This window comes from Pan paniscus, chromosome 6 (genome assembly GCF_029289425.2).
Source record: "Pan paniscus chromosome 6, NHGRI_mPanPan1-v2.0_pri, whole genome shotgun sequence".
NCBI classification, from domain to species: domain Eukaryota; kingdom Metazoa; phylum Chordata; class Mammalia; order Primates; family Hominidae; genus Pan; species Pan paniscus.
The window spans coordinates 185,762,358-185,776,332 of NC_073255.2; the positions used below are offsets into that span (position 1 = coordinate 185,762,358).

Sequence of the window (13,975 nt, forward strand, 5' to 3'; positions counted from 1 at the left end):
AAAGATTGGTATGATATGGCTGGGTATAATTTGGAAAGATGGGGAGAGAGGGGTAGCATTCTGCAAAAGGGAGGACAGAATAAGTCAAGATGCATAGCAGAAATGTGTACTCTGTTCTCAGGGGAAGTAAAGAGACAGCTGACCACAGTGATGGGTTGATCTGATAGAATACAGAGAAATAGGAATAGATAATTATGTGATTTTAGGCTTTGTCACAACAGGCAATAGAGAAAGTTCTTGAGTAGAGGTAAAATATAATGAAAGTAACGTTGGGAAGATTGATGCCAAGGATTTTCTGTTTCTTAACAGATAGCATAGAAGAGGTACAGTGTTAAATTTTCTGATGAGGGCTGGGTGTGGTGGCTCATGCCTGTAATCCCAGCACTTTGGGAGGCTGAGGCATGTGGACTACTTGACGCCAGGAGTTCGAGACCCCTGGTCAACATGGCAAAACCCCATCTCTACTAAAAATATAAAAATTACCTGAGCACAGCTGGACGCAGTGGCTCATGCCTGTAATCCCAGCACTTTGGGAGGCCGAGGTGGGTGGACCATGAGGTCAGGAGATCGAGACCATCCTGGCTAACACGGTGAAACCCTGTCTCTACTAAAAAGACAAAAAAATTAGTTGGGCGTGGTGGCGGGTGCCTGTAGTCCCAGCTACTCGGGAGGCTGAGGCAGGAGAATGGCGTGAACCCGGGAGGCGGAGCTTGCATTGAGCCGAGTTTGTGCGACTGCACTCCAGCCTGGGCAACAGAGGCGAGACTCCGTCTCAAAAAAAAAAAAATTACCTGAGCACGGTAGTGCATGCCTGTAATCCCAGCTACTCAGGAGGCTAAGGCAGGAGAATCACTTGAACCCAGGAAGTGGAGGCTGCAGTGAGCTGAGGTCACGCCACTGTACTCCATCGTGGGCAACAGAATGTGATCCTGTCATAAAATAAATTTAAAGTGTCATTTCATTTCTCTGATGATTTGCCACAGAGACTACAGATGTCTCGGTTATTATTGCAGTCTTCTGCTGAATTTCTGATCTGAGCTTCGAGTGATCTGTTAGAGCTGGGTAGGAATGCATGAGAGTTGCTAGTGAGACAGTTATTGATGGGTATAACTCTGGAGTCTTTTCTTTCAGATGAAGAGCTTGTCATCAAAGCTGAAGGCCTTGCTAGATCCTCGTTGTGCCCTGAGGTTCCAGTCCCTTTCTCTTCTCCACCAGCAGCAGCAAAGGATGCTTTTTCAGATGTGGCTTTCAAAAGCCAGCAGTCTACATCCATGACACCTTTTGGACGTCCAGCCACTGACCTGCCTGAAGCCTCTGAGGGACAAGTGACTTTTACTCAGTTGGGTAGCTATCCCCTCCCACCTCCAGTTGGCGAGCAGGTGTTCTCATGCCACCACTGTGGCAAGAATCTCAGCCAAGACATGTTGCTGACCCACCAATGTAGCCATGCTACTGAGCACCCCTTACCCTGTGCCCAGTGCCCTAAGCACTTTACTCCACAGGCGGACCTCAGCAGCACCTCCCAGGACCATGCCAGCGAGACACCCCCCACCTGCCCACACTGTGCCAGGACTTTTACTCACCCATCAAGACTTACCTACCATCTTCGGGTCCATAACAGCACTGAGCGTCCTTTCCCCTGTCCTGATTGCCCCAAGCGCTTTGCTGACCAGGCTCGACTCACCAGCCACCGGAGAGCTCATGCAAGCGAAAGGCCCTTCCGCTGTGCCCAGTGCGGCAGGAGCTTCAGCTTGAAAATCAGCCTCCTGCTCCACCAGCGGGGTCATGCACAAGAGCGCCCTTTCTCCTGCCCTCAGTGTGGCATTGACTTCAACGGCCACTCGGCCCTGATCCGCCACCAGATGATCCACACAGGCGAGCGTCCTTACCCCTGCACTGACTGCAGTAAGAGCTTCATGCGCAAGGAGCACCTGCTGAACCACCGGCGGCTGCACACAGGCGAGCGGCCCTTCAGTTGTCCTCACTGTGGCAAGAGCTTCATCCGCAAGCACCACCTAATGAAACACCAGCGCATCCACACCGGGGAGCGGCCCTACCCCTGCTCCTACTGTGGCAGGAGCTTCCGCTACAAACAGACACTCAAGGACCACCTCCGTTCGGGCCACAATGGAGGCTGTGGGGGTGATAGTGACCCATCAGGTCAGCCACCCAACCCGCCAGGTCCCCTCATAACTGGGCTTGAAACTTCTGGCCTGGGTGTCAACACTGAAGGTCTAGAGACCAACCAGTGGTATGGGGAAGGGAGTGGAGGGGGAGTTTTGTAAATCCAAATCTCTGTGGCTTCATGCTTGTATATGCTCACAGCAGGGCACAAAATCCAAGAGAAGGTCTGTGAGCCCCATCCAACACCCACAGTAATTATTATCTGGCACATCAATGAATTTGGGGTCCTATACACTTGACTAGAGACATGCTTGTGTTTTGGAATTTCACACCCTTACAAGAATACCACATTTTGAAACCCAGAAAGACCTGGAAAGGAGCCCAGCATGTCCATCTTTTCAAAGATACAACAAAAGCAGAAGTTACAAGAATATTGCGGAGAGGTTGGAAAGCAGGATTTAACCTCTAGTTCTCTTGTTCTCAGAGAACAGCAGGTTGATAGTAGATTATGTCTCTAGGTAGAGACAGATACATGAGAAGAGCCTCCAAAACTGGAAGCCCATCATAAGGCATGAGAATGTTTAACTATAAAGCCTTTTATTAGTTCCTTGATAGCTAAGATGGTTGTTGGAGAAAGTGCTTAAGCCACTGTTTATGTTGCTGCCTCCTCTCTCAAAACCAGCCAAGATCTGTTCACACACCTCTGTGGCTGTCTTTCCCTGAAACATGGTAACTCAAGACTGCCTGCCTAGGTTTCTTAGATTAATTATTCACATAAATTTTGTTTAATATTGGTTGAACAAGAAATCTGACTTTAAAAAATTATTAAGGAGAATATTCCTTAACTATGCTGGCTTGATTTGAAACAGGCTCTTATTGCCATTTAAACTGCCAGAAATCTTTGCCAAGGTCCTGGTTAAAAAAATTAGAAACAGTTTTCTTAGCCCCAGCTTTAAAAGCTAGAGATCTCAGAGAAATAGCTGGCTTAACAATGACAGAACAGCCTAAAATTTGTGCCTACACCATGTTCTGAGAGTCGTTCACAACAAATTCTTATCTTTTCCAAGCCAGTAAGTTGGCTTCTCCATTCCTGGTGTCTGATATTCTTGACAATCATCAGCAACAAAGATCACAGCACTTACCAGAAGCATGGAGCTTCAGAAAGTGCCAGTGAACTCTTGGTCCTCAGTAGTGAGATGATAACAGTGTTATAATGCAGCTTCCTTGAGCCATCAGAGAGAGTGTATGTTCACCCTATCTGGCTGTATCCCATTGGCAGTGGACAGATTGAGGAACTTCCTAGATCAGTGAGAGCTAAGCACCATGCATAGACAACAGTTTGTTCTTGCCTGTGTTGCTTTTAGGGACTTTGACTACCACGTGTTCTTTTCTTGGGGTGATTTAATCACCTGGGAGCATCTGAGTCTGCTCCTAAGTGGCTTTGCAACTGGGCCTAAGTTCTGTTTCCTTTATGGATCTCAAATTTTCATCTGCAAAATGAGGCTGTTGAAAGGAAAAAAAGTGAGCCTCTAGGAATTATTCAAAAAAAGTCTTGTGATACATTCCTTTTCCTGCCAAAGTTCTGTCTCTGTCTTTGGCTTCTGTCCAGGCAAAGCTAAATAAGACAGCAAAGTCAAAGCAGATAAATTCTTGTTGAAACTTGACTAAAATTTATTTGATTTGTTGTTTTACTCCCACTTGGAATCCTGAGGTAGAAGACAGAATGCAGAAGTCTTACATCTTGGTTAGAAAACTGGTTTATTCCTATACTCCTGTTTCCTCTGCTTCTTCCTGAGGTCTAGAACAAGGTCTGGAAATGTTTAGACAGGATATTTTCTTGATGAAGTGATAAGGAAAGGACCCATTTTTTTGCTCATCACCTAGCCCAACCTTCACTCTCTCTAGTTATGCATAACAACACTAGAAGAAGGTGTTAGCCCAGCTAACTTTGCTTCTGGGAAGGCTATGTCTGAACATGTTGCTCTGTAGGATAATCACACTTAGAAAACATCTGCTCCATGACATTCACAATACCAGGGACCATGGGAGACACAAGAAATGTGTGTCTGCTGTCATAACTTATAGTGAAAAAGCCCAATAATACAGAACAAGACATGATGGGCAATACCCTAGCATATTGGGATTAAGACCTTTCTAGCCAGAATCTGGACCTATACCATGGGAAAATTTAGGGGTGCTGGGAATCCCAAAGCCAAGGTTCTGGCTTCATTGGCAACCCACTAGGAACTTGAATGTGAGATTCAGCTCTAGTTTGCACCTTGATTTCCCCAGTGAAAAGGGAGAAGAGCCAAAGTATTGTCTAGGTGCTGAGTTCCCTTTTCTGAGTGGATTTCAAGCATTTGCCAGGGTATGCTGGAGTAGGGACTCCTAAAGTAGGTGAGATGTGGGACTAGGTAACACTTTAAATACTTTTTTACTCAAAGATTCGCCAAGAACACAGCTTATTAGTGAAAGAGACCTGTGGATTGAAATGGCTGCAGATAGATCCCGCAGTCCCTTCTGAAAGGAATTGTGTAGCCAGCAGGGACCTAAACTTTGGCAAAAAGTGAACACAATTCAAATACGAATGAAGCAAGAGCCCTCAAATGGAACGAAAGGCGATGTGCAAGGCCATCCCAGAGAGACGGAAGCAGGTGCGATACTAAGCCTCAGCCCAAGAATAAAAGAGAGTTCAACTGTTACTCTTTTCTTTCATCAATCCCCTATCAGTTAGAACTGCAGGCCAGCTCCAAAGAGTGTTTGCTTAAGATTCAAAAGTGGGTAAGTAAAATGGATCAGTGGGAAGGATAAGGTGTCCAGCAGAAAGTGTGGAGGAGAAACTCTTGGCCTATCAAGTGCTCCTGAGAGAAACCATGCAATTTAACACTTCAGTTAAAGAAATACATGAGAACTGCTTGTCATGACCAGACAAGATAGGAAAGGGGAAACGCCAGAAACGTGCTCTTCATCTGTCAGCCTTTTGGACCAAGAAGCTGTCACTATCACACATAAGCACCATTCCCTTAGAGTGGATCCAGGTGTTGACTATAACCAGATTTACTCTTTGCTTACTAGGTTTTCCATTGTCACCATTGGATGAACCTCTGGTTTAGCCACAGTTGTGAAAATAAATGGAAGTTGGTTGATTGTCTAGAAAGTGCAAGAAGATGGCCCTGCTCCTTTTCTGCTGAACATTTAGTATTGGAAACTCCTACTTCCCTTTTCATTAATAATGTGTGCAAGTTTCCTATTAGCGGGGAAGGTGTGGGGCTCTGCTGGGCTTCTCTTGAGCATATCTGAGAAATGATGTTCATGTCTATGTCAACCAGGACCAGACCCTGTGACTTACTTGGTAATAACAGTCCACAAAAGCCTCGTTGATATTAAAAAAAAAAAAAAGGACCTCATTCCAAATCGAATGGGAATCCCAAATTTCTGCTCAGATTTTCTCTGAGGAGGGGCAGGACTCCTGCCCTTCCTCTCATGTCTTAGCTTCTTAAACTACAAAAAGCATCCTCAGTGACTGCCTGAGATCAGCTCAGTAGCCATGAACAAAAGCATCTTTCTCTCTCAAAAATATTTTCTTACGGACAAGGACCTCTGATGTCACCAAATATGTTTTTTTTTCTTTCTTTGTGCCTGATTTTTTTTTTTTTTTTTTGAGACGGAGTCTTGCTCTGTTGCCCAGGCTGGAGTGCAGTGGCACAGTCTCGGCTCACTGCACTCCGCCTCCCGGGTTCACGCCATTCTCCTGCGTCAGCCTCCTGAGTAGCTGGGACTACAGGCGCCCGCCACCACGCCTGGCTAATTTTTTGTATTTTTAGTAGAGATGGGGTTTCACCGTGTTAGCCAGGATGGTCCCGATCTCCTGACTTTGTGATCCGCCCTCCTCGGCCTCCCAAAGTGCTGGGATTACAGGCATGAGCCACCGCACCCGGCAACCTGATTGATATTTCTAACCCTGTTCTCTTTAGTCTTGGTTTTTTGTTTGTTTTTGCTGAAAAATTCTTTTTAGAGAAGTCTCACTGTGTTGCTGTGTTGCTCAGGCTGGTCTTGAACTCCTAAGTTCAAGTGATCCTCCTGCCAAGGCCTCCCAAAGAGCTGGGATTATAGGTGTGAGCCTCCTTGCCTGGCCTAGCTCCAGTTCTTTATCTGTAGCAAAGGAGCAGTCATTTCTCACAGGGTTTATAGACAGAGGCTGTTCTTTGTTTTTGGTTTTGGTTTTTGAGACGGAGTCTGGCTCTATGGCCCAGGCTGGAGTGCAGTGGCACGATCTCGGCTTACTGCAACCTCTGCCTCCTGGCTTCAAGTGATTGTCCTGCCTCAGCTTCTGAGTAGCTGGGATTACAGGTGCACACCACCACACCTAGCTAATTTTTGTATTTTCAGTAGAGATGGAGTTTCACCATGTTGGTCAGGCTGGCCTGGAACTCCTGACCTTGTGATCTGCCTGCCTTGGCCTCCCAAAGTGCTGGGATTACCGTGCCTGGTCCGTTCTTTGTTTTAAAATGTTTCAGACTCTTACAAGCAAAAGATACTCAAGTTAGATCAAATTGGTGGGGGCAGGGAGTGTGCAGGGCCTTAACAACAATACATCATGTATGTTAGTACAGCTTAATGGTTATGAGCAGGGACTCTGGAGTCCTCGATTCAAGTCCTGACATCGTAAGTAAGATAACTGATGTATTATTTAACCATCCTGAGCCTTAGTTTCCTTATCTATAAGATAGGGATAATAATACCTGTGTCTCAGAGGTGTTAAGGCTCAAGAGGAAACCTATGTAGTATGTAACACAGGACGCTGACAGGAGGTGTTCAGTATATCGGCTATCAGATTTTACAGGACCAACCAGACGGGGGGTCATAAAGCTGGGCTGAATTTGAAGTGAAGGTGCCAAAAACGGAGGCTGCTCTGCAGAACTATCGTGGGCCAGAGCATATTGTTTCTTGCAGAAAACAATATGGAAGGTTCTGTGTATGTATCTAGAAGGTTAGGTTTATGTATCTTGCAGGAGTCATTTGTCACTTTCTAGGATGTTATTCCTTCTGGCCTTGTTTTAGTTTCTTTTTAAATGAGTAACTGGCCACAATCATGTATACACACATTCACAATGACTTTTCTCAACTTGGTCAATTAAATTGCCTCTTCAAAAAAAAAAAAAAAAAAATTTACCCTTAAGACCAACCTCCTGGCCGGGTGTGGTGGCTCACACCTATAATCCCAGCACTTTGGGAGGCCGAGGCGGGTGGATCACGAGGTCAGGAGATCAAGACCATCCTGGCTAACACTGTGAAACCCCGTCTCTACTAAAAAATGGAAAAAATTAGCCGGGTGTGGTGTTGGGCCCCTGTAGTCTCAGCTACTCAGGAGGCTGAGGCAGGAGAATGGCGTGAACCCGGGAGGTGGACCTTGCAGCGATCTGAGATTGTGCCACTGCACTCCAGCCTGGGCAACAGAGCGAGACTCTTGTCTCAAAAAAAGAAAAGGAGACCATCCTCCCATCAAAGAAGGCAGATATTCCAGCCCAGAGATGCCTCAAAAGCAATGTCCTGCAATGCTCTCAAAAATTCCCAGGTTACATTTCAAATAAAATACTTGATAAAGGCTGGGCACGGTGGCTCATGCCTGTAATCCCAGCACTTTGGGAGGCTGAGGCGGGCGGATCACCTGAGGTCAGGAGTTTGAGACCAGCCTGGCTAACATGGCAAAACCCCATCTCTGCTAAAAATACAATTAGTTGGGCGTGGTCGTGGGTGCCTGTAATTCCAGCTTCTCGGGAGTCTGAGGCAGGAGAATCGCTTGAACCCTGGAGGTGGAAGTTGCAGTGAGCCGAGATTGCGGCACTGTACACCAGCCTGGGTGACAAGGGTGAAACTCCATCTCAAAAAAAAAATCCATAAAATAATAAAACCTCATTGAGCTATGTGGCTTTATGTTTATTAGCAAAGCTAGTATTTACTGTAAAATCTTAAAACTGGTCTAAAACTTAAGCTACCCAAGAACAGAGGCCATGTATTATTTTGTATTCCTCATGATGCCACATGCTGTTAGGCACATGGTTGCTCAATTAATGATCATATAGTATGAAGACCACCAGAAGTAGGAGTTAAAAAGTGGATGATGGTCCTTGCTTAACATTCTCTACTTGTATGGGGCAAACTACCTAATTTACAAAGATCTCAGCTCACTGCAGTCTCCCAGGCTGGAGTGCGGTGGCGTGGTTTCGGCTCACTGCAACCTCTGCCTCCCAGGTTCAAGAGATTGTCCTGCCTCAGCTTCCCGAGTAGCTGGGACTACAGGCGACACCACACCCAGCTAATTTTTTATTTTTAGTAGAGACAGGGTTTTACCATGTTGGCTAGGCTAGTCCTGAATTCCTGACCTCAGGTGATCCGCCCGCCTCGGCCTCCCAAAGTGCTGGGATTACAGGAGTGAGCCACCGCGCCCGGCCTGCGTAAAGCATTTTTAATGTTTTTGTAAGAATAAGGATTATTGTCATGAAAAAGGTCCTGGAAAGCAAGTCAGGAGGCCAGAGTTTTAACCTTGCTTTCAGTTCTCATTCATAATGTGAGGATAATACCTAGTTTACAAAGGTGTTGTGAAGATCAAATGAGGAAAGTTTTTTTTTTTTATTTTTTTTGAGATGGAGTCTTGCTCTGTCACCCAGGCTGGAGTGCAGTGGTGCGATCTCAGCTCACTGCAACCTCTGCCTCCGGGGTTCAAGCGATTCTCCTGCTTCAGCCTCCTGTGTAGCTGGGAATACAGGCGTGCACACCCCCGCCACCCCCGGCTAATTTTTGTATTTTTAGTAGAGAGGGGGTTTCACGGTGTTGGTCAGGCTGGTCTTGAACTCCTGACCTCGTGATCCGCCCTCCTCGGCCTCCCAAAGTGGTGGGATTACAGGTGTGAGCCACCGCACCTGGCAGGAAAGATTTTAAAGTGCTTTGAAGTCTGTATGTCAAACATAAGAAGACAGTGTTGATATAGTAGTTGCAGGAGAATTAATTTGTTAACCAGTTAAACAATATCATGGGTCATATTGATGTTTCTCTTCATTCAAGACTGGGCAGAGGCTGGGTGTGATGGCTCACTCATGTTATCCCACCACTTTGGGAGGCCGAGGCAGGAGGATCACTTGAGCCCAGGAATTTGAGACCAGCCTGAGCAACATAGTGAGACCCCCGTCTCTACCAAAAACTTTTTTAAAAGCTGGGTGTGGTGGCACATGCCTGTAGTCTCAGCTACTTGGAGGCTGAGGTGGGAGAATCCCTTCAGCCCGGGAGGTTGAGGCTGCAGTGAGCCATGATTGCGCCACTGCACTCCAGCCTGGGTGACAAGAGTGAGACCTTGTCGCAAAAAAAAAAAAAAAAAAGCAGTAGTTGTTTGTTTCCAATTTGCTTGCCTATGATGAGGAGAAGCTAGCCCAATATTGCAATTTGGGGAGCAATGGGAGAAGTGGAAGTATGGACAGAGATGAAAAAATGTAATGCCAAAAAATTAGTTTTACATGTACAGTGTGTTTAGCTCTGGCAGCAACTTTTGTAAGATAACCACTTGTATGTATAGTAAGAATTAGAACATCAGGAAGGCAGGCACGTTACTAGAGAGAGTTGACTAAACAAGCAGGATTCCAAATTAAGGATGTACATCAATCTGTGTACATCAGGTCAGTTCTTGGCCTTGAGTTCATAATTTAAAAAAATTGTATAAGACAATACCTACAAGCCACCCTCAGTGATTAAAGAGCAGGATAAAAACAAGAATAATTACACCAATCATATTTATGTTATTAGCCAAGAAAGTAGTCATTTAGGGTGTTTATTTTCCCAGATGATCTTGTGGGGCTGAGACAAGGAGATGAGGAGTAGGAGGAAGATTCTGTTGCACTAGTTGTTTTTGGCTGAACTTTACAATAACCTGGGGAGCTTAAAAAAATATTTATGCCAAGGCCCGCCATGGTATGATTTAATTGGTGTGCGATAAGACCTGGATGTTCTGTTTTTTAGAGTTCCCCCAAGTGGTTTTAATGTGCCTGCAAGGTACAGAAGATCAGAGAAAGTGAATTATTGGACTGGAAATGGCTACTTAGCCTGCTTTACTGGAGCAGGGAGCTGTGGATTGGGGATTAATAAAGGGTCTTTGAATCCACAATGGGAAGTCATAATTTGATTCTAGAAGCAGGACTCAGAAGGATATAAAGCTATGGGAATGGTGGTTGAAAAAGTTCTGACCTCGATAGGAGCTCTAGAGTCAGTGGGAAAAGCAGCATTCACTTCAGGCTGCAGAGCTGTGTCCAGAGCCTGTGATTAAAAAAAGTTGGCAGGACTGGGGGAGCACAGATGAGACTGGCACCCCATGCCTATGCTGTAGACCTAACTAACTTCCAGAATGGTGAGGCTAGTGCCTCCTTATAAGAGCAGTTTAGTGAAGAACAAGAAGAGACTTTAGTGACATCCTTACCAACTTGGATTTAACAATAACACATTTTTTTTTTGTTATTGTTGTTTTTTTTGTTTTGAGACGGAGTCTCACTCTGTGGACCAGGCTGGAGTGCACTGGCGCGATCTTGGCTCACTGCAGGCTCCGCCTTCCGGGTTTGCGTCATTCTCTGCCTCAGCCTCCGGAGTAGCTGGGACTACAGGCGCCTGGCTATTTATTTTATTTTATTTTATTTTATTTATTTGTATTTTTAGTAGAGACAGACGTGGTTTCACTGTATTAGCCAGGATGATCTCTATCTCCTGACCTGGTGATCCGCCTGCCTCAGCCTCCCAAAGTGTTGGGATTACAGGCTTGAGTCACCGCGCCTGGCCAACACTTGGTTTTAATGCCTTATTTTTGAATTTGGAAGAACTAGGATGTTTCTGTATAAGCACTAGACTTTATTTTACATGAATTTTGGCCATTATTAGTAATCAAATCTGCACTTGAACGGTTGCTGGGCGCGGTGGCTCATGCCTGTAATCCCAGCACTTTGAGAGGCTGAGGTGGATCACTTGAGGTCAGGAGTTCGAGACTAGCCTGGCCAACATGGTGAAACCCCGTCTCTACTAAAAATACAAAAATTAGGCGCATGCCTGTAATCCCAGCTACTTGGGAGGCTGAGGCAGGAGAATCACTTGAACCCAGGAGGCAGAAGTTGCAGTGAGGAGATCGCACCACTGCACTCCAGCCTGGGCAACAGAGCCAGACTCAATCTCAAGGAAAAAAAAAAAAAAAGTTGAAATCGAAAGGTTGTCTACTGAGGAGATTCAAGAGAACATATAGCAATTACCAACATAAAACCTGTCATCTGCATAAAGAGTTTCTAAGCCCTAGGTGTCTGTTGTGTTAGTATGTTAGTAGCATACTCAGTTACCTGAGCAGTGGAGAGATACCATGGAGTCACTAAGAACTGATGAGAAGCCAGTGAACTTTACTCATCTACAGTGTCAAAATTTGTAAAGGTAATGAAATGCTTATTTGAAGGAGACTGAGAATGAACTCAAGAGGAAAAAAGTATTTTCTCCAAACATTGCATATGTATAAAGCAAAAATTTTCAGAAATAAGAGAAGGAGAACATGTATGTGTTTGGGTGTTTAAGTTTGAAATAAAATGTTGCCAAAAGGAGGGTCTGTAAAGGGCAGAGATATTAAAAAATGCCTTTGCAAGAGCAAATTGCCCTAAAACTTTATAATACAAAATATTTGACTGTATTTCTCCCCCAACCCCACATTAATACTTTCTGCCCCTTTAAGTGGTCTGGGAGCTTTGTCACCTTACTCCTAGTGCCCATCCCCTCCATAAAGCCCTGCCTCTGATTTTTTTATCACACTGAGGCTGTCACTTGTATTGTAACCTAAATTGTTGCTTGGTCCAATGCAGTGGTTCATGCCTGTAACCCCAGCACTTTGGGAGGCCGAGGCAGGCAGATTGCCTGAGTTCAGGAGTCGAGACCAGCCTGGGCAACATGGTGAAACTCCGTCTCTACTAAAATACAAAAAAATTGGCTGAGTATGGTGGCACGTGCCTGTAGTCCCAGCTACTCGGGAGGCTGAGGCAGGAGAATAGCTTGAACCCGGGAGGCGGAGGTTGCAGTGATTGGGTGACACAGCAAGACTCTGTCTCCAAAAAAAAAGAGTTACTCTTCCTTGGAGTTTGGCATAACTAGGCACAGTGTCCTAAAATGAAGGTGGAAAGCTGTGACCAGGGACATGCCAGTGGTGGAGGAAGCCTGAGAAGCTGAGCTGCCTTCCTTTCCCTATCCCGGTGACCACATTGGTACTTCGTAGCCTGCTCATTAAATTAGGTATGGGGCAAAAAACCAAGATAGGAGTGCAAATTTGGTTACCCTCTTCACTTAACTAACAGTGAGTCTAGAGGTTTTCTTCCTCAAATAAAGCTTTATTGCAGTTGTTGAAAAGACGCAGAGCACCAGAAATCTTTAGGAAATAGTAGACATAAATGTTCTGGCGTTGATGCATCCCCTCTCCATTGGCCTCTCCTGTATTTTTTTTTTTTTTTTTTGAAGTGAACATAAACTCAAGATTTTATTGTCTTCATAATAAAAGATGACACTTAGAACTGGATCACTTGGCCCTTTTTCCGGAAAATCGGCTTAGTTTGCCCACCATAGCCACTCTGCTTCCTGTCATAACGCCGCTTTCCCTGGGCATGCAGAGAATCCTTGCCCTTCTTGTACTGTGTCACTTTATGGGGTTGGTGCTTGCCACACTTCTTACAGAAAGTCCGTTGGGTTTTAGGGACGTTAACCATGCTTGCGTGAGCGCTATCCGCACGGAAAGAAAGAAGCCGCGCCGCAAACGGAAGTATACCTTTTTTTTTTTTTTTTTTTTTTGAGATGGAGTCTCACTCTGTCGCCAGGCTGGAGTGCGGTGGTGCGGTCTCGGCTCACTGCAAGCTCCGCCTCCCGGGTTCACGCCATTCTCCTGCCTCAGCCTCCCGAGTAGCTGGGACTACAGGCGCCCGCCACCACTCCCGGCTAATTTTTTTGCATTTTTAGTAGAGATGGGGTTTCACCGTGTTAGCCAGGATGGTCTCGATCTCCTGACCTCGTGATCTGCGCACCTCGGCCTCCCAAAGTGCTGGGATTACGGGCGTGAGCCACCGCGCCCGGCCTCTCCTGTATTCTTTAGCTCAGCATCTATCACTTCAAATATCCTGTCCAGAGCAGTAACAATAAAATTCCTAGGGGAGGGGATGAAAAGCAGTCAGTTCCCACCTGAGAGACTGAGGGGCCAGGCCTGGGTCCTTCCCTAACAAGAAACGTGTGTTAACCGTGATACATGGCATTTATAATCCACTTTATCCAGTTGCTCATTCTGCTCCTCGGTACGTTAGATAACTGTCTCCTAGTCACCCAGTGATTTCCGGAAACCAGTCTTATGACTGAACACTTCTCCCAGTGCAGGGTCTCTCCCACTCTTGGGGATCTCTCTGTCTCATCAGTCCGTTGATCATGGGAGGACCTATAATGGGGCCCACAGCCTGTGCAGCTACAGCAGCTTCCTCCTCATTCCCTGCTTGTTTTCCTTCTGGGAAGTTCTCCTTAATCACTCCCTTCACTACCTTCCTGCTGGTATCCACTACGGCCTTTTATGGCCTGTGGTTGCTAGGCTTGGTGGTTATAAAATAATGTTAGTGGCCAGGTGCGGTGGCTCATGCTTGTAATCCCAGCACTTGGGGAGGCCAAGGCGGGTGGATCATGTGAGGTCAAGAGTTTGAGACCAGCCTGGCCAACATGGTGAAACCCCACCTCTACTAAAAATACAAAAATTAGCTGGGCGTGGTGGCAAGCGCCTGTAATCCCAGCTACTCGGGAGGCTGAGGCAGGAGAATTGTTTGAACCT

General features: G+C 45.9%; 1 protein-coding gene across 6 annotated transcripts in view; it reads left to right on the plus strand.

The window, feature by feature from the left end:
• Nucleotides 1-12,694, plus strand: part of ZNF398 (zinc finger protein 398) — a 45,354-nt gene extending 32,660 nt beyond the window's left edge. For all 6 annotated transcript variants that reach the window (XM_003820504.5, XM_008973954.4, XM_055115503.2 and 3 more), the window contains one exon: nucleotides 1,132-12,694. In XM_003820504.5, the coding sequence (XP_003820552.3) occupies nucleotides 1,132-2,285 (1,154 nt within the window). In that variant the 3' untranslated portion in view covers nucleotides 2,286-12,694. The remainder of the gene's footprint in view (nucleotides 1-1,131) is intronic.
• Nucleotides 12,695-13,975: the final 1,281 nt, after the last annotated feature.